The 21,832-nt window shown below is 40.8% G+C and overlaps 1 protein-coding gene across 4 annotated transcripts in view; it reads right to left on the reverse strand.

Annotated features, from left to right (window-relative positions):
* The window catches only part of GTF2A1L (general transcription factor IIA subunit 1 like), a 93,560-nt gene extending 75,324 nt beyond the window's left edge, over positions 1-18,236 (reverse strand). For 2 of the 4 annotated variants that reach the window (XM_075204101.1, XM_075204100.1), the window contains exons 1-2: positions 18,088-18,236; positions 14,567-14,668 (exon numbers count right to left, since the gene is read on the reverse strand). In XM_075204101.1, the coding sequence (XP_075060202.1) occupies positions 14,567-14,668; positions 18,088-18,117 (132 nt within the window). In that variant the 5' untranslated portion in view covers positions 18,118-18,236. Of the gene's footprint in view, positions 1-14,566; positions 14,669-18,087 lie in introns of those variants that run through there. The other 2 variants (XM_075204099.1, XM_075204102.1) reach the window with 2 other exon arrangements.
* Between the last annotated feature and the right edge of the window lie 3,596 nt (positions 18,237-21,832).

The raw sequence follows: 21,832 nt of genomic DNA on the forward strand, positions 1-21,832 counted from the left end.
AGAAATATGGAAGGAACAAGCAAGCTTGAATTGGCAATTACAGTTACAAGGGTAGACAATGAATAGCTCCATGGCTAAGCCGCCCACTGAAGAGGGTTTTGTACAATGAAAACATGGTAGCAGTGACTTCATTTTCTTCTGGTGTATTTGAAAACTATTAATCAAATATATTGCGGATTTCATACTTGAATTAAACAAACTTACCCAAAATATATTGCATTTGTTACAACTGCATCTAAAAATACAAACTGCAGTCCTAATCCAGGTGTAACATCCACCTTATACTCAATTAATTGTAACAAAACAAATACTGTTTAAAGCTAAATGTTTTGTAATTATTTTCTCCCCCGCCCCCAAAATATATTCTCAATATTTTTATTTTTGGGAATTTCACATATTCCAAATTTTCATAGATTACAAGAATGCTCTATTACAAATAAAGACAATTTTAAAAATTTAAATTAAGACATCGATTAACAAGGGTTGGGCTATTTTATATTAAAAGTTAACAAATCGTGAGTATATTTTATTTGTGTTTTTACTAGTCCGATTTTCACTATAATATGGGAAACCCAAGCTTACTGTCCCCAGTGAACCAGTCACTGGTGTTGGTAAGGAATTTAGCGGAAAAATATAGTGAGACTATGCTGTCCGTTTTAGATTTATGTATTTATTACCGTCACTTTCCCCTTCAATACAATGGGGTATCTAAATGCAAGTAATTTCTTCCCCGTCCTAATGCTGCTGTCGCTTTCTACCACCACTTTGCACCCACGGAGCTCCAAACCCCAAATCTGGCACTCGTTACAGGCTTGCTACCTATAAAAGTGCTGACATTCTGCAGTGCTAATGGAGAAAATACAGCTCAGACGATGACTACATCCACAATTTATTCCTGTCTTCTTAATACACTGTCCACTCTTTCACCAAACCTACTGCAAATCCCTAATCTTCATCCTATCTAAATCTCCACCTCCTCTTCGTCTCCTCACTTCTCTTCCCTCCACCACCACCCACCCCTTTTCACTCACCACTCCCGACTTTGCCAATTACTTTTAAGGCAAGGTTGACACCATCCTCCACAAAGTCCCCTCCCATTAGAACCACCCTCCCATCCACCATCAAATCCACTATCCCTGCCACCCTCAGTTTGTCCCCTCAAGTAACAGAGTCTGAGATCCTCACTATCTTCCCATCACTTTCCTCTAGTCGTCAAACCTTCAAGAATTCTCTGAAAAACAACCTCTTCAGGCAAGATGAATAATATTCCTCAACCACCCTCTTAATCTCCCTAGGTTACCCTATTACCATCCTCTACACAGTTAACATAAGACAACCCTGTGACCATCATTGCTGTGTAACTGGATCATACAGGCCACTAAGTACTTTTAGCTTTGAATTCTAGCTGAACTAATATGCAATATGTAGCACTTACCCTCATGTATCATCAAACTCCCATTGTCCCATAGATTACAAGCTTGCGGGCAAGGCCTTCTTACCTCTCTAGTCTGTATGTATGTATTACCCAGTATCGTTTTATTACTGTGTTTGTTCCCAATTGTAAAGCGCTACAGAATTTGTTGGCGCTATATAAATAAATGTTGATTATTATGATCTCTCTACCTGTCCCCTGGATCCTGTTCCCTCCCAAATCCTCTACCCCAACGCTTGCCTGCACCAACTCCAGCTCTTCAATTTATCCATCTGCACTGACATCTTCTCTTCCACCTTCTAAAACATGCTCACATCTCCCCTTTTTTCAAGAAACAATCTATTGACCTTACATCTCTCTCTCTCTGCCACCCCACGTCTATACTCCCTTTTACTTAAACTTCTTGAATGGCTTGTCTAAAACCACCTTATACCGCTTTCATACTGCCGTCCCGGCAATATCCCGGGTTTTTCAAGCCGGGTTTTTGCCGGGGCTCGGAGCGTCCCAGCTCAGAAACACCATTCATACTGCACCTCAGACCCGGGAATTTCCCGGGTTGACCCTATTCATACTGCACAAGTCTGTGCCCTGGCAATTTGTGGGAGTCATCACCAGAGCAGTTTTCATTGGCTGAAAAATTTCCCCTAAACTCCTTCTCAAATCTTCCACGGGCTCCCACATATGACATCATCCTCCAGAGACAGGCAGACAGCCAATCAGCTTGTTTTCTGTGCAACCCGGGTTGAAAAACCCGGGTTGCACTATTCATAGTGCAGGCAACCCGGGTCCGACCCGGGAATTACCCCTCGATAAATCCCGGGTTGAAGACCCGGGTTTTTAGACCCGGGATTTTTGACTTGTACCATTCATACTGCACAAAGACCTGGGTCGTTTGAGCTCGCCCCGGCAAAAACCCAGGATTTTGGTGCAGTATGAATGGGGTATTACTCACTTTCTCTCCACCCTCTGCAGTCTGGCTTACGCCCTGTTCTCTCCATTGACATGGTCTTCACCAAAAAGTGACCAATGGCCGACTAGTTTAGTTGAGTCTAAGGTCACTTTTCCCTTTTCATACTCCTTGACTGCTCACACGGTTTCTATACCCTCTTCTTGTCGCCCTCTGCTCTTCTTTCTCTACACCACATTTCTTCGCAAACTCACACACTCCTTCAGCCTCCACTATTACCTCTACGCAAACAATACCCACATCTACCTTTTCTTTAGATAAATGGTTACCCAAGCAATAAATGGCTGCAGCATTTTACTTCCAAAGAAGAAAAAGAAAAATGTTTCTGCCAAGGACTGACTGAACCTTACATGCCCACAAGGCTGCCAACACCCTCATCAAATGCACCTTCAGGAGTTAAGACGCCTTATGGCCATTCCTGTTGTATGCCTTTGCAATGCCCTCCCTGACCCATCTTGCTAGAGTATGTTTGGACAGAGCATGCCCTTGATGGGATCCTGTAGGATTCGGTTTCCTGAATTCTTTGTTCTAGAGAGATATAAAAATGGCACTGACAAGATTCAAGGTATGTAATCTTTCTTCGCTGTTGTTAATTGACTGTAGGCAGAGAAACAGAAAAATAATCTTTTGATGGATATGAAAAGTGGAAGCTGCACTGGTTAGGATTCCAGGATTGGTTCGCAATAATACTTCATCACTATAGATAACCAGAAAAGGCCACCAAAAAAATAAACCAAGGGTATACATACATACATACACACACGTTAATTACTAAAAACTATTGATCAAAAAAAGTCCAAATGTAGCAGATGTCTAGAGGGTACTGCTATACCCAAGACACCAAGAACACTATGGTTATACAGCTTTAGCTATTTTACAACTAGCATGTTAAAGACTGAGCTTATTTTGGAACCTCCATGAAAGTGAAATCCCTAATATTCAATTGGACAACCTATGTGTACTGGCGAGACTCAAGATCAGAGTAACGCGCATCTGTTGGATTTTAGCTAATACCGAGGGGACACTTTCAAGTTTATATCTCGCCACCACTCTTACTATGCTCATCAGCAGAAAGCCTGTATATACTTGAGTGGATAGCAATACATTGAGAAGAAATTGTAAGAATCAACCCGGAATTGTATGTTTATTATAGTATTTAGTGAGAGCATTTATATAATGAATTTATCATGCCTCACAGCGCTGGTGTCATGCGTTCAATTCCCGACCAAGGCCTTTTCTGTGCGGAGTTTGCATGTTCTCCCCGTGTTTGCGAGGGTTTCATCCGGGTGCTCCAGTTTCCTCCCACACTCCAAAAATATACTCGTAGGATAATTGGCTGCTATCAAAATTGACCCTAGTCTCTCTGTGTCAGGGAATTTAGACTGTAAGCTCCAATGGGGCAGAGACTGATGGGAATGAGTGCTCTGTACAGCGCAGTGGAATCAGTGGCACTATATAAATAGATGATGAAATCTGAATTTTCTAAATAGTGTTTTTGGACCATCTGTATCACACTAAAAATCTATGCCGATTAGTTATGCTGTTTATTTAGAATATATAAACAGCATAACTTTAGCAGATGTGTCTAGAATACAATTACACTTCTACAATTATATTTTAAACAGTTCACTGCTCATCACAATTTAAAGATTAAGTTATATTGAATATATATATATATATATATGTACTGAAAGAATATCATGTATTTGTTTTTGAAGAATTATTTAGTGTATTAGTAATGAGTGAATTAGTTGAGTGCATCCTAATTTCTTATGACATTACATGTGTTTAAGATTGAGATATTTTATGTTATTTATGATTGATCTGTTTTCCTTTTATTGGTTGTATTATGGTTATATGTTTAAATAATTTTTTTAAATTTTATGTATTTTTTGGATGGTGGTCACAATTCTTCAGGCGCTCTTATTTCTGTTTGTTTATATTGAGTCCATCTGTGTAGAACTGCAAAGTTTAATTAGTCCTTACATCATAAGACATGTAATTTCCAGACAAAAACAGCCAGATTTGATTACTACTAGAAATAACACCTTAAGTCTGACCCACTCGAAGGGAAAATCCTGTAAGGGCTCAAAGGGGTCAGTTAAGCCACTGGACAAGAATGAGATCCCAAAAAGCCACAAAAGGATTCATGAAAGGCTAAATTATTTTTACTGCCTGAAAAAAAAAAAAAAAAAAATCAAGAAATAAGATCACCCAAAGCCAATCAAAAGAAAACATTAAAAGCAGGCACCTGGACCTGCATAGTACACTAGTGACACCAACGCCCTTGTTGAAGTCTTCTTGAAGAAAATCTAGAATATGTGGGATGCTAGCAGATGAAGGATCCCCTCTAGCCTGTGTTTGCACCACCCAATGAACGTCTTCCAAATCCTATAGTACACCAGTGAAGGATTTAGTTTAGTGATTGCAGTGCTTGAGGGAGCACTTCAATTACCTTTTCAGAAACTCACTTGTGCCTCAGCACCAACTGTTCAATTTCCACACCATCAAAGAGAGGGCATTCAGATTTAGATGAAGAACTGGCCTCTCGTGCAGAAGATCTGGTAGGATGGTATAGGTTAATGCTGTTGGCTACTGCAAACCATGGAGGACAAAATGGAAAAATTGCTATGACCTTGACTGCCTCTCTCCGGATCTTCCGTAGGATGCCACAATCAGAAAAAAAAAAAAAGAGGAGGAAATACATACCCCAGCTCGAAATCACTTTGCATTATCTATTCCTTCTACCTTTGTGTCCATGTAGAAGAACTAGGCAACATTGGTGTACCCAGCTTTTGTTAGATCAATTTGGTAAAGCCCAAACTTACTGATAGTAATTGGAAAACCTTTTCAGATGGAAGGATGGCTCTGACACTGGCTGACATAATATGCTACGTGGTTGTCTTTGCTTGCCATGTGAAATGAAGAAAGGGATATAAAGTTGTATTCTGCCTTGGCCCACACTGATATCTAATTCAAGATAATACAGTAATAAAAACATTTCTTTATCTTCTAAGAAAACTATACTATACACATGAAATTGGATATATCCCTACAATCCCCATGACTTCATAGGGGGGATAACATAGCAGGTCTCTTAACAATGGTTCATTTTGAAACTTTTCTCTCTTGGAAATGGTTAATGAGTTTTAAACAGGAGCTGGTGCTATATAGTTGTGACTACAGGCTTTATTTTCAAGGATATTTTTCTGAAAAGTTAATCCTATGATGAAGTTGCTCATATATCAGAGATGAAATTAGTCCGGAAATTAGACTTTATTGTACCTATGAGATCTGCGGTTTAACATCTACTCAAGCTTTGTATGGACTACATTATTTTCAGATGGAAATCATAATGGAATCCGGTTAGTTAGTGTGTATTAAGGATACCAACAGCAACACACCCAAGGCAGACTTGAGTATATTTTACCACACCAAAGCCAGGTTAAACAACTAGTTCCCGATAAAGGGTTTCAGAAATAAGCCAGGTTGAGTTTTTCGGAAAAAGAGCCACTCCAACACTAAATATAGGCATTGTGAATGCGGATCCACACTGTTGTTGAGCCTGGTTTGCCAACCACCTTTTTTTGTCTGGAAATTGCGGAACCCAGTAATAACTATATTTTATATACTTATCTGATATGCATTATCTTACCATACAATCTTATAGTGGGAGTATTCCTTTGAATAATTTGTTTTATATTGTTAGTTTCGGACATTAAATTACTACTATTGTTTTCAAGTCAAATCTACAAGGATACACAATATGTATCTGGAACTACGAAAAAAAAATTCTATAGATGAACTAAATATTAAGCATTCTCATAATATATGGTGTGAGAGACTGGAAGCAGATTATTGAATACAGAGTTTGTCCAAGTTCTGTTGCACAATTATATTTATATATAATACATCAAACTTCATTATAAGTTTTAAACGGTATTTGCAGATACATAGGAGATATATTTTTTGTTTTATGCTGTATGAAAAAGAGTAAGATATTCCAGCAAACTGTTATTTACAAGTGTTTTTATTGGGAATTTATTGGATTCTACAATGAACAGCAAAGTGCAGTGGTAAATGTGTTTTTATTGTACAGTCATGGCCAAAAGTTTTGAGAATGACACAAGTATTGGTTTTCACAAAGTTTGCTGCTTCAGTGTTTTTAGATCTTTTTGTCAGATGTTGCTATGGTATATTGAAGTAAAGTTATAAACATTTCATATGTGCCAAAGACTTTTGTTGAATCCTTCTTCACAACTATTGAACCTCTCTCCTTGAAGTTCTTGATGATCCGATAAATGGTTGATTTAGGTGCAATCTAGCAGCAATATCCTTGCCTGTGAAGCCCTTTTTGTGCAGAGCAATGATGACTGTACATGTTTCCTTGCAGGTAACCATGGTTAACAGAGAAAGAACAATGATTTCAAGCACCACTCTCCTTTTAAAGCTTCCAGTCTGTTATTCTAACTCAATCAGCATGACAGAGTGATCTCCAGCCTTAACCTCGTCATCACTCTCACCTGTGTTAACAGGAGAATCACTGACCTGATGTCAGCTGGTCCTTTTGTGGCATGGCTGAAATGCAGTGGAAATGTTTTTGAGATAAATTTCATTATCACGGCAAAGAGGGATTTTGAAATTAATTGAAAATCATCCCATCACTCTTCATGACATTCTGGAGTATATGCAAATTGCCATCATAAAAACTGAGGCAGCAGACTTTGTGAAAAATAAATATTTGTGTCATTTGCAAAACTTTTTGGTCATGACTGTATTTCTTATTTTTGGGAAGCATAAGTAATTCCCATTTTCCCACAGTTGCCAACTGTTCGGCAAATCTGTCTTCAACACTTAAACCCCCATAAAGGTAACTTTAAAACATTTTTTTTTTCATAGATGAGCACCACTGCCTGTTGTGAGCACTATTCATTCTGGTTGTGAAAGACACAAATCAATTCCTCAGCCTTGTATACTGCCATCGGCTTAGGGACTTCCCTGGTGACTTTTGTGAGTGTGATGACATATCCAAAGAAGCTGGTAACAGCTGAAGAACCTCTCAATATGCCACCTGGCCTATCGAAGGATGCCAATAGTGTAGGAGAACATCCCCAGTTGGTGGAGACAAGGCTGTATGAACATCTGTTGGGACTGGATTGGGTATACCAATGCCATTTTTTTTCTCATTCCTTCCTCTGGAAAAGACACTGTGTCACAGTCTATCTGTACACCACCACCTGAAGTGTACCTGACCGGGATATATGTTCTAATCTTTATACCACAAAGAGGTAGCCCTAAAAAAGGCCATAGAACAACTACCTACTTCCTCAGCTACTAAGAACTAAGAACTCCGTAAGAACTACTAGCACTTTAGTAAAAGGTCCTTGTAGATGTAGAGAGCTCAAATGGGAGACAGGCAAATTGGAATTGACTACCTAGAACAAAGAACCATAATTTTGCAGATTACTCTGTAGTGCCGCCTCCTCCACTGGAGAGGACGGAGCCCAGAAATTCATAAATAAAATTCCCCTCGGGTCCGAGTAGCTAATCTAGGATTGGTGCACTTCAGCTTTTTTAGAGAGGGTTCAGGGTCCATGTTTACAGTGACAACTAACCCCAGCATTCCTAGAAAACACAGGCAACAGCATTATTCAGAGTTTTCCTGTTGTTAAATAGCTGCAGCCGGTGTGAGCATGTGACCCTAAAGTGACCTCTGTACTAACTGCATTGTGTCCCATGTGCATGCACACACCTAATTCAAAAGTGAAAAAAGGTTGGAATGGGCAGTGTGCTACAATCTTCATAACACAAAGAGGTTGTCCAGATAAGGTCATAGAATGTCTACCTGCTTCCTGAGGGAGGCCATAAGAACTACTAGCAGCTTGATAAAAAGGTCCTTGGAGATGTAGAGTGCCCAAATGGGAGACAGGTAAACTGGAAATGACTACCCACAACTAAAAACCATCATTTTCATAAATTAACCAAAAAAAAACCCTACGTTTGCTACGTCATTGCAGCCACTGCCCGTTGAAGGTCAAATTTCTAACAGAAGAAACAACAACACTTACCCTGCCGCCCCCCCGACAAACCTGCTTGCCATTAATTCCTATGAAAAGAGGGTTACAGCTAAATTGGGGAGGTACAGGTGGACTTATTACTGCATCAGAATATGCAAAAATTATGAGAGGCCCGCATCTCTACCTTGGAGGATGTTACTGCACCTATGAAGGGGCAAAATGCCAAATTAGAGGCACAGATGACTACTTGTAAACAAAAGATGTCCGACACTGAAGGACGCCTCTGTTGGAATAATGTTCGAAGTAATGCGGAGTGAGACTGACCAGAAACTTTCCTGGAATATTGGATTACCACTGATCTGTCCGAATCAACGAGTATCTGTATTTCCAAACTTCCCCTTTGATGTGCAAAAATACAGAGCACAGTTCCTGCCGGTAAAGAGAAGATTACGGGATTTACAATTGCCATATACTATGCTCTGTCATGGCTGTGAGCGGTGGCAGATGGCAACTCTCATTTTGTTTCAATCTCCACATACTGTGGCCAACGGGTTGGATTGTAATGTTCATCGTTAATTCCTGCTGGGACTGAGTGCTCTGGACTCCCCTTTTGGTTCTGATGGCTCCTTTGTTAGGATGGCTCCTATGGACTCCAGTGGCATTACATGATCCTGATTTGTATTGCACTGTTTTATATGAATCTCTTAGTCATGTCTTATTATATGCCATTAATATGCTAATGTGTTTGGGTGCCATTGTTAAACTGTGTGGAGGTCTTGCCACAGTACTCTTTCATTTACTGTATTCCACTGTACTGCACTATACACTGGAGAGGACCATGGTGCCAGGGTCTCCTGCTTTTCCCAACCCTACCCACTCTTCTTTACCCCATTTTCCATTTGATTCTGATACTCTGCGAGTGTGGTTATAGAAGTTGTTTAGTTGGTATCTTTGGGTCCAGGTATGCCTGGTTGGGTTTTGGTATAAGGGGTGGGGTGTAGTTAGTGTGCTTTGGGTGGGAGTGGGGATAGCTTGGGGATGTATGTGTTCTTGTTTATGTATAGGATTTATTTTAATGTCACACACTGCCTTATTGTTTATCCATGCTGCTGAAGTGTACAATATATTCTAATGGTGCTGGGCCTTGTTATAGTCGTGCTTGGGGATGGCTACTGCTCTGTCCCTGTATTGGGTATCATTTCATGACAGCTAGAGCTACTCGGGACGGACCCCTTCGTTTTTTGACCTGGGACGTTCAGGGCCTCAACAACAAAATTAAGAGGTCCTTGGTTGGGTCCCAGGTCAAGAAATATGAGGCAAATGTTATCGGTTTTACTGAAACCCATTTGATTGTTGATGCTTCTAACTCCCAAGGTGTATCCCTGCTCATCCAAAAACGAGTCAAGTTTGTGCTGGACATGGTTCAATCAGACCTGCTGGGCAGATATGTATGTATTTCACACTTTATAGTAGCAGATGACAACTTGCTAGTATTTGGGCTGCTGAAACTGGAAGCACAGAGTCTAATGCGTCCCTGGTCTTCACCAGGGAACCCTGCAAGGAAGTTTGGATTAAGCTGCGAAGGACATGCAGGTTGTGCTTCTCCAGAACAGCCACCAGCATGCAGAAACAGTACAGAATCAGGAACCAAGCGAAGCGTCTAAGGTACGCCAAAGGACATGGGTAATACACAATCAGGGATAATCCATAGAATCAGGGATCCAAAAACAAGCAGGTTAACACAGACAGCAAGTAAGCAAACCACCAAATTCTATCAGCATCTCCATGGGAGGACACATAAGCGGCTTCCAAATGGCGAGACTCACTCTCCAGCTCTTCTCCCCTTAGTCTGGACCCACGCTTATAGGAGTTCACAGTAGTGATGAGGGATCCACGCAGGACAGCCTTGAAAGCATCCCACAAAGTGGGGGGACCCACTGAATGCTGATTGTAGGCAAAGTACCGTTCCCACAGGGACACCAAATCGTAGCAATCACCCAGTAATGTTAACCAGAAGGGATTGACTTTCCAGAATTTTTGTCCCCTTGGGCAGTGAGCATTAATAGCAAGAACCATGGGGAGTGGTTCGATATCCCCGGAGGCAAGCAGCTTGCATCCACTACAGTCTGCACCAGTCATCTAGAGATAAGGCCTAAGTCTATTCTGGAGAATGCACGGTAAGAGGAGAAGCAGGAAAATTGCTCCACCTCTGGGTGCTTGAGGAGCCAGCCCCACCTCACTCACCAATTGGGCAAATTTGGTTTTACTTCAGATAGCAGACCCTCCAGACTGCCGCCACCTATCAAAAGAATTGTCAAACAGAGCATTAAAATCCCCTAGGCATAGTCCCGGAGTGTCTGGGCTTAAAGACAAAGTCACTACATTTTTTAAGAACATCCCAAATGTAAGCAGGCGGAATATAAGCTCCCACGAGAGCCAGCAGGACAAAATTTAAAGCACCTCTAACTTATTTGCATATATATATTGTCAGGCGCCGTCCCTCCACATAAGGACAGCCATCTGCTACTTCTCCCCCTGCGTCTGGTTGCTCGGCAATCAGACGCCATACTTCAGTCCCATTTCCTAGGTTCTGGACGCGGCGGCTGGCGACGTCACCGACGCCAGTAAACAGCTTTTGCCCCTCACTGTTTAAATAAGTTTCTGGCACCTGTATTTGGTCCCTTTCAGTGCTCCAGAATATAATATTCAGCCTCAAATTCACCATTTGAAAGGTAAGATGCATGTCTGGAAACAGCTGCCACTTACAGATCGTATTAACATCATTAAGATGCTTGTGCAGTCAAAGTTTTTGTATGTCCTGCAACAGTCTCCTATCAATGTCCCTAGAACTGTTTTACAGAAGATGGATCATATCACATTCTTGGTGTGGACAGACAAAAGGGCTCGTGTTAAGCTCACCACCTTGTGCAGATGATTTTCGATCACACTACTATGCCTCACAGTTAACGCTTATCAGACAGTGGGTGACAATCTAGAGCTCATATCGATCTACACAACTGTTTAGTTGATGGGTCGGGTACCCGCTATTCACGGATTCATTTCCTTATGATTGATAAGTACTCTAGATGGGGCCCCCTTTGCTGTCCCAGGCAGTGAGAACATGGTGCCTTTCGATCAAGCTCACTGATGGCTCCGGCTATGATCCAGACACCTTTCTATCGCTCAATACTAAACTGGGCGAGTTTATGCAAATCAATGGAGCGGCTGCCTGGCGCAGGTTTGGGGTCTGCTATCTTGGTCACCTATGCTGGGGGGGGCGGACTCTCCGATACTTTGACCAACTCAGTTAAGCACATGATATCCCCAGGACATGTATAGATACTACAAATTCGACATGCCCTTATTTTCTAATTACAGAGATGCTGCTCCACAGCTGGTGGGCAATCCCTTCACTGCTGGGTCTCATATACTGCCACCTTGTTTCCTTGATCTACTAGTACCTACTGGAGGGGCTCTGTGCTGATGGTCTTCCCAGACATGAACGGAGAAGGAGACAGATCTGGGGGTGTTGGATGATAGGGACTGAGGTAGAGAGCACTTATAAAGTCACTGCATCTGCAAGTTTTGGGCAGATCCGGATTTTTCTGTTGCATAGGTCTTACCTTACTTCCACTCATATCTCCAAAATTAGTGGGAATCAAGTTGTGGCTTGTCCTAAATATGGGAGCAAGCTGGGCATCTTTTATGGGATTGCCCCCAGGTGGCTACATTTTGTGGTGAAGTCATTGACTGTATAATGAAACTTGATTTGGGGAGTTATTATTATTATTATTTTTTATTTATAGGGCGCCACTAGCTATCCGTAGCGCCGTACAGGGACAGACAGAAACACGATACAGGGTGAGACAGCACGGTACAGTTAACAAAAATCACAGTAACTCCGAAGCTCAATGTACAGATAGATGAGAGGTGAGAGCCCCAAGCGGGGTAGAGAGAGGGGTAGAAGGGCAGGAGGACCTCGTGAAAGAGACAAGAAGCTGAAGAGCAGAGTTAAGGTGGTGGAGAACAGAAGGAGAGGAGGCACTGCTCGAAGGAGCGTACAATCTAAGGGGAGGGTAGGACGGAAAGACGCAATGGTAGGAGGAGGGAATGGGGAGAACAGAGGCAGAGACGGAGAGGGGGGAAGAGGAGAATGAAAAGGAGGGAGGTAAGAGGGGGACAGGAGGGAGGGCAGGAGTGGGAGGGGGGTAGGGGGAGACTGGGAGGAGGTCAATTAGGTGGGGGACTGGAGGGTTTTTAAGGCCCGTTTGAAGCTGGACAGGTTGGGGGAAGTTCTGATGGAGCGGAGGAGCTGGTTCCAGTGGAGGGGGGCAGCGAGGGAGAAGTCAGTTTCCCCAGGAGTTTCCCCATTAGTCCAGAGATGTGCCTCTTTGGACTGGGCCTGGCCGGTAAGATGCATAAACTGATTCGACAGTTATTGTCCACTCTGTTTATGCTGGCTAAAGTTGTTATTGTCAGGAAGTGCGCCAGAGTAATTAACTCTCAGGGACTGGATCGAACTGGTCAATGACACAGTCGGCCACAAAAGATTCATGTATACTCTAGATAGAATGGGCTGCCTGGGGGGGGGCACACCCGGCCAGCCAATAAAACAGTTGTAGTCTCTTCATTATTTCATCATTCTTCATAGAAGACAGTTCCAACACTGCAAATATGTGTAAACCTAGGTTTCGCTAGACTCCTACTGATTATGAGATATTATTCCTGGTCTATTTATACAGATTTATTTCTTATATGTACACAGTTGAATTGTGTGACACTAGTCAGATACACGTGTGATTGTTGTGAATGCTATCCAAAAAAACTAAATTTATTTGAGTTAAAATGGGAGGGGGGGGCTGGGCCATGCTTTTGTCCCCCCCGTCCCCCCGATTTTGCTAGTACCAGCACTAGGCTGGCAGAACCACAGTTAACCTAATTGGGTAGCGGGGGGGGGGGGGGGAGGACGTGTTAATATATTTTGTTTTTTTAACACTGTTTTGTGCCGGCAGATCCAGCATTGTCACAGTTTGTAATCACACTGTCGCCATTTTCTCAGTGTAGGACAAATGTAGATGTCGGCATTTACCCTGTCAGCATTTTCAAGTCGGCAGGGTAAGTGTCAGTATTTCTTCCGTCAGGATTTCGTACCTAACCCGTCAATGCCGTCCCAGGGAAATGTGCTGGGACCCTTTAGGTCCCCTATGTAATAAGTATGTCCCACAGACAAAAAATAAAACCACTAGCTACACTGCTTACTATTAGAGACAGGAAAGAATGACACCAGGGTAAGGAGGCGTCACATTAAATACCTTCTGGAGAGGGAGGGCATTTCTTTTTCTTGTGTCTACCTAGCTGACTATTGGGTTAAACCATTTCTCTTTCTTTTCTCAATCCTACAAAAACAACGAGATGTTATCAAACGCAGGAATGCAGCATACCGGAGGAGGATGAGGTAGTACAGTATGCTCTCCCTCCTTTCTCTGCAGCTTAGAGCCGTAAAAGTGGTAAGGGTCAGGGAACCATGGCGGGTGAGGTCTGAGAGGCAAGTGGACAAGTGGTTGAGTTTTGAGTAGACATGGGATCTGACGGCATGTAGTGATTTTTGAAGCATGTGAGGGGAATATGGCGGCATTTTAGCATAAAATATTTGTGATTCATGGTCGTTTTCAAGCTGGGTTTTTTTGGGGTTTTTTCAGACTTGAAATTAAGGAAACTTTTGAAGGCTGCCCCTGAAGTATATAAGGTTGCCCATCACGATTTTAGAGCATAGTTATTAACTTGTGAGTAGGACCCTTGTATGCCATTTAGAGTGGCATTGAGTCATTTTCTACTTGCAATACTACTACAAAAGTGTTGCAGTGTATCTTGGTGAAGACAACACCGTTTGCACCTTTAGGATCTAGAAACAACCTTGCCACTGTAATACACATAAGATATTTACCAATTAGAGCTCCCTATATTCCTGCATTTTAATAATACTGAGCAGTCAATAAAAATCTGTTAACGGAACAGGTAAGCTCGTAGAGTTCTAGGTTAGATGTTTTTGTTTATGCACTTTTTCACTGCATATGTACATGCTGTCAAATAGATCATTTCATGATTAGTAACAACCAACAGTAAAAGCAAAATATAGAAGCTAGCACTTACTTGCTTTAGTTCTTTAAGAACTTGCTCATCTACGCCTTCTTCTGCAAAAAGGTCAGTCACACTTTCAATGACATCTTCAATAATGGACTTGTAAAGTTTTGGCTAAATAGACCAATGAAAACAGTAATGTCAGTAAATAAAGTCATTAATCAAGGTATTATTCTATATTTGCATATTAACACATTAATACTATTAAAAACCGTTGTAATCTTACACTATATCAGCTTCAGCATTAACAATGCTGCCTGTATATCTGTCACCATTAAAAAAAATTCACAGCGACATTAAAGCTTGGAGACATTTTTTTTTCCATCTATTTCCAGGGCTTTATGATGCTGTTCCTCCTGAAAATCTCCATAGGACGATATTCCATAAGACTGATAGGCTCATCTCTTCGTTTGTCTGGGGAGAGGGCAGGGCCCGTATCCGATTGGCTACATTGTGTAGATCCAAGGGCAATGGAGGCCTAGCTCTTACAAAGCTTTATATTACTATGCAGCACAGCTTACCCACTTGATCAGCTGGTTGGGAACTCAAATCCCTATAGACTTACTGGGGTTTCTTAGTGAGCAGGCGGAGTCCTATGCTTCTGGTAAAGCGCTTTTATTACCCATGGAAGTAATACTTATGGGTAAATGTCCGAGTCAGGTGGCTCCGATGATTAAATAGGCCATGGAGATTTGGCGTATCTAGCATAATGTAATGGGAGGTCAGGGTTTTGGTCCAGTTACCCCATTGTGACATAATCCTTCCTTCCCAGAACTTAAACTGCAAGACTATAATATATGGCATAGATATAGTATAGTGAATAATAATGGGCAATTGTATGAGTCTGGTTCCTTGAAAACCTTATTCCTAATTCTGCATTTTACTGTTACCTCCAATTAAGACACTTTTAACATGCAGTTTTCTGCCTCCCCTCCATTCATTCAACCATCCCCTCTAGAGAGTCTTCTGCAAAGGGTAGGTAATGAGAACTACTATATCTCAACTCTACTCAAACCTCAATTGTTCACTTGCCCCGAATGACTTAAACTTACTGAAAGCCAAATTGCATGTGGATTTAGCCCCTCTATTAGATGAGGAGTGGCCACATATGCTTAAGAGTCTCCGCAGCGCCACGTCCTGCCTTCGCTACCAACAAATACACTTATATGTATTGCACAGAGTATATCTTACCCCTGTTGGTTTGCATCGAATGGGCCGAAGAAATGACCCGTCTTGTCCAAAATGTTGCTCACTATCTGCTGAGTTTTGGCATGTTTTGGGGTTGTCCAGTTGTAAATAACTTTTGGTAAGAAGTTTGTGAATGTGTTAACACTGCTCCCCTTGCCCCTTATTTGAATCCCAAATGTTGTCTCTATGGTATTTCATTAGAAGAATTAACAAATAAATATACAGCTGCGTACGTTTTCAATTTAACAACACTTGCCAAGTTGGTAATTTCTAGGACCTGGCCGGCATCTGGCTCACCTGATTTTCATAAATTGAGAACCCTGGTTAATACCACTGTGCAACATTAAAGATATGTGTAGACATGTAGAAATACTAAATCAAAGTATCATAAAATATGGTCTAGATCAGGGGTAGGCAACCTGCGGCTCTCCAGGTGTTGTGAAACTACAAGTCCCAGCATGCTTTGCCAGTAGATAACCAGCAGATAGGTGGCAAAGCATGCTGGGATTTGTAGTTTCACAACACCTGGAGAGCCGCAGGTTGCCTACCCCTGGTCTAGATGGTATACGTCTAGATACCGAGCCTGTGCAAATGACTTGGTGTCTTCTAAATAATTCACTTGCTGGAGGTAGAGGAGAGGGGATTTTTCAGGATGACCTGTTCCATATGTGTAAAAAAATTAAAAATGTTAAACTATGAAAGACTACTGGAACTTTCTAATACTTAATCTGTTCGAGCACTATTTGTAACGTCTCTTACTACCAATATGCTAATTGTGGCGAGTCCCAAAATCTCACTTTTTCATAAAACTGTCACATATCCTGGGAAAATAAGCCTACCGATATTATTGTGAAAAATACTTCATAATTGGTTTGTATGTGAATTTGCCAAGTATAAGTGAGAAACATTACAATTTAAGAATGTCATGGTTTGTTTTGTACTAGTATTTGTTTGAGTTACTTTTGTTTTGGATGTTTGAAAAACCAAATAAAAAATATCTGATTTAAAAATATATATAAACAAAGCCACTCATTCAAATGAGAGTTTAGAATGAAGCATGCATTATTTTCGACACATGAGGTGGACATGGCTACAAGGTAAAAAAAAAAGAAGTCTGCAGTTACTCACAGGATTTTTACTTTCAATATTATCAAATTCAATAACTTGATAAGACAACAAATGAATTGCTACTTGCGTCACACGAATGATATACATTTATAGACTCTAATCTATAAAATCATTCAGAAATTTGCCCAGAAAACTATTTTAGCACTGTGTGTGAAGGTTGAATGAACATAATTAAGAAATTGCTTACCTAAGCATTTACAAAACCTCAAGAACATCACAATTAAATCACATCACATTTATTCAAAGCCAAATTATTTAGATCATTCAATTAAAACTACTATCTAGGGAGGGAGCAGAGCATTATAGCTCTATCTCCCCAAAGCTTTGTGCTGCCATTTTTACTAATGCTTTACAGTTAGTCCCACAAGCTGAAAACTGGGGCTGTGTAATGTTTTGGAGGGCATGTAAGCAGGAGGAAAACTGAGAATACAGACACTGTGGCTTCTCATTAGTCCTCCCACTTACACCACAATACTGCAGTCATTTTTAAGTGGTGAACAAAACCATTCACTACATCAGGTGGTGCAACTCTAAAGTTCCTTAAATTCAAATGCACGGGTACCCTCTGACAACAATTATATAATGTTCAGTGAAAAATCACTTCTGAAAAGGCACTTCAGCCTTATGTATTATAAGGAAAGTGATTGCCAGGGGATGTACTCACCTCTGCAGAACGTTGTGACACTAGTAGGCAAGATCAATATGCTTTTTTTCAATAAAACGCTATACAAAATAATTATGCTGTCTAGGGACAAAATAAGAGTTTAATAGTATGCACTGACCTCAGGACTGACAAATGGAAAAATAGGGAGATAGTATCCTGTTTACCAGTCAAATATACACCAGCAGTATCTGCTTAGCAGGAGCTATAATCCCCATATTACATTACAAATCTTACATAGTAAACAAACTATGTTTATTGAGTGTGTGTTTGTTTGTTTATATATATATATATATATATATATATATATATATATATATATATATATATATATATATATCCAAGAATTACATTACATACAAAGGAATTTACTGATGTAAAATAGAGACCCTTACTGGGATGGATATTTACATCCTGTCTGGGACTGACTTATATATTAGGGACAGCTGTCAGTCTCACAAATAATATAACTACCAAATGGTTCACCAAAATGATTAGTAACATCAATACTAAGTATGGGACCGCCACTGTCGTTAGAAAACACGGGTGTCCTTACCACTGGGTTCGGATTCCCAGAGTGAGCCATGACTGAAGCCCCCAACCGGCGCCGCCCAGCTCCTCGTCACTCTGCAGCTGTTAACCGCGCCTATCGCCCTCTCTGTGAGGAGCAGTCAGCACGTCACAAACAGGTCACATGACCCTGGCCCCTACATCCAGGGTCATGTGACCTCAGAGAGCAATAACGACCCACTCTCACGTGACCCCCCCCAGACGGCCGCCATCTTCTGCCTTATCAGTACTGCCGTGTTGGTAAGATGGCCGCCTGTGGCATTGTTGTGCGTAGAATAGGCGTTGCTTGACAAGTAATTGCCAGCTCCACAGACTTACAATAATACTTTGCAGCTAAATAACTGGGTCACAGAGCCGCTTCAAATCTATCAACTGAAATACTGACATTAAAATCAATGGTTATTTTTTTTTTTATATATCATTTCAGTGCATTATATTTGCCCCACTTTGGCAGACTATGATAAATGACTGCCACTATTCTTCTTCCTTCAGATGCGAGAAGGCTTTTCTTTGAGTCTGTCTTTGTATGAAGGCAATTTTACTTTTAAATATACTATCAGTTATTTTTCTGTATCACTGAGACTTTTTATTTATGTGCTGTGGAGATTTTGTGCCTTGCTGAAACAGTCTCTCAAAGCAAAAGCCTCTAGGACTAATATTAAATATGCCATGAAGTTGTTCATCGATCACCAAATAAATGTAAAAAGCTATTTGAAGAAATCTATCTCTTTTTGCTATGTATTTTTAAATGTACGAATGCTGTGAGCATACTTTTGTGCCCATTTTTATATTCCTTGCATTTTGTGCATAACAGCGATATAAAACATCAACAAAATCAGCAATGATCTGAACAGAATCTTTTTTACCTATTTTTTTTGCTCTTATTCATACATATGGGCAAAATACATAATAACTAGTGCACACATTAGACACTTTAGTAATCTGGTTTTCAAAAGCTTTTGATGAGCCCATTGTATTGTGAAGCATTTTTACATTTTAAATATTTCATTAAAATTTTAGAATGCAATGGTGGGAACGAGCCCAAAAAAAATGATTTTTCCTATTTTTTATTACAGTTTCAGGTGTAAACTAGCACCTGAACAGTGTGTTAACAATGGATAGGTGTGACAGGTCATCAAATACACCAGGTGGATCATTAACTTTTTTTAGTTTTTTCAGATCATGTATAAAATAAGTAAAATGTAGGCACTGCACTGGAATAGATTTTGAAGACTATTGCGTGCCAAAATACAGTTGCAGGCATGCATCTGAACTAATGCCAGGATTGGCCTGTAGCCTACTTATTCGTGTCTGTATTTCATTTGCCTGACACTATACTATATAAAATAATTAGCATGTCCTTTCTGAAAAGTGCCATATTTGCTAGTCACTTCTACTACCTGCATTGCAACCTTATGAGTCAAATATTTAACTATCTTGTATACAGAGCAACTACAGATGGACTGTTTAATCCTTTTTTGAGGCTGATTGTTGTAGATGCGTGTTTTCTGCTCAGCATATAAAGAATACTTGGCAACTTTTCCACGTTGGCTTCAGGGAGATTCCAGGGAAGTTGGGCAATCAGGAGTGGGGCTTGACAAATTGCATCATTTTGGCTCCGCCCCCTAAACGTTTGTCTCCATTTTGGGCAATTACAGCAGGGGGTGGCACTCATCTATTGCAGGGGCGAGAACCAGGAGGTTGCCCTGCTTTCCCGGGCGAGAACCAGGAGGTTGCCCTGCTTTCATGGAAGGTCTTACAGAAATGCAAAATTCTCCCGGATCGTAGGCAACTATGCGTTAAAGAAAACCAGCTAATGAATCTCTAGAGACTGAAGTGTCTTTTACATTTCTGTCTCCATTACTGAAGTCATGTTGTCTTACCTCTCAGTCTTTAATTAAATCTTGGTCTCCATGAAAATAGCCACCTCCCTAGGCATCAATACATAGACATAGGACACAATTTCTGAACTGTGTCATCATGCCACAGATGGCGAAGCCAACCACGTCTTGTACTGGCTCAGCATCAGGGAGAATGCCAGACTCTTCAGGGAGTGAGGGAGATCACCCCTATTTCAGGGAGTCTCCCTGACATTCAGGGAGAGTTGGCAAGTAGAATATAAAGCACTATAGAGACCGTCTCTTAGAAATAATGCAAATGATTCATGATAGTTTTAAGCTATGTTTAGGTCATATGCAGGGGCGGACCCAGACATTTGCCCTACCCGGGACGATTTTAGGGGGGGCAATTTAGGCCCCGCCCCCTTTCTGTGTTCTAAGGCTGCCGGCGGCTGCACAGTATGTGCAGGTCCGTTCAGCAGTGAAAGTGTGCTGTCCCGCTGCTCTGATTGTGTTTAAAACACAATCAGAGCAGCCGGGCAGCATACTGTCACTGCTGAACGGACCTGCACAGTGTGCAGCTGTCGGCAGCAAGCCCCTGGTAGGGGGGGCGATCGCCCCCCCCCCCCCCCCCCCCTGGATCCGCCACTGGTCATATGTAAGTCCTATTCAAGAGAAATAATTGATTTGGAATGCTTACATGACAACCCTCTTTACTGTTGAAGGCTCCTTATGACAGTTTATTATTTTTATTGTTTTGAAACTTGTCTTCCATCTTATCACAGGTTATTACTGAACCAAGTTACTTTTGAGAATTTTGGAATCATTTATTACATGAACCATTCCAGTATATAATTTAGAATGAGTGAATATGTTTATTTATGAAAACAGGTATAAAGAGGTATAGAAAGCATGCACTGTTATGACACTCTTATGGTAGACTTTGATCATGTTTGAAGTGCTATGATGTACCAGATATGTTCCTGAAACACCAATCCATTCACTTTAATGTATTCTGAAAGCTAGTAAATGTAAACCCCAGGTACAGGTGTTGTAAATTAGGTATGCCTCATTTTCCATGCTATTGGACACGGTGGGATGAAAACAAAACTGAAATGTTTTTAAAAAGAGGGGAAAATAGGTTGGTTTAGAAGTACCCTTAGAGTGCTCTGGCATCTGATAATGTTTGTTCCTTAATCTTTTTAATTATCTTATGCTGAATATTGTTGGCATGATTGGTAACTATTGACGATTTGAGTGTTAAAATAATTCTAATTAAGCTATATAATCAGCTATGATTTTAAAATCATTACTCTGAAAATACTTTTTATTCACTTTGGGTCTGATTCACTAAGGAAATTTTTTCTCCTGGTCAAAACCATGTTACAGTGCAAGGGGGGCTTATTAGTTTTTTTATTTTGAACGTAAGGAAAGTGTCTTTTTTTTCCCTAGATCAACTTTAAATTTCAATGTACAAATAAGCTATCAAGTACAGGGTGTTCGGAAAGTCACTGTGCACTTATGTATATTTATTAACACACATTTTTCAATATAAAATGTATAATACATGATGTAAACACGAATGATGATTATAAGCAATGTTGAAAATGACCACCGTTAGCATCAAGACAGGCTTGGATCCTTTTTATTTTGTTTCTGTATAGACTGAATGAATGCTGTTATCGCTGCTTTCCAGTCATCCAGTGTGTGCAGATGATCTTGATATACTGCAGATTTTGCTGCTCCCCATAAATAAAAATCTGGTGGATTTAGATCTGGTGAGCGCGGTGATCACCTATCTTTCGAAATAATGCGATCTCCACAGAATTCCTTTAATAACTGCATAGATCTGTAAGATGTGGGCAGTAGCCCCATCTTGTTGAACCAATGAGT

Source organism: Mixophyes fleayi, chromosome 3 (genome assembly GCF_038048845.1).
Source record: "Mixophyes fleayi isolate aMixFle1 chromosome 3, aMixFle1.hap1, whole genome shotgun sequence".
Taxonomy (NCBI): domain Eukaryota; kingdom Metazoa; phylum Chordata; class Amphibia; order Anura; family Limnodynastidae; genus Mixophyes; species Mixophyes fleayi.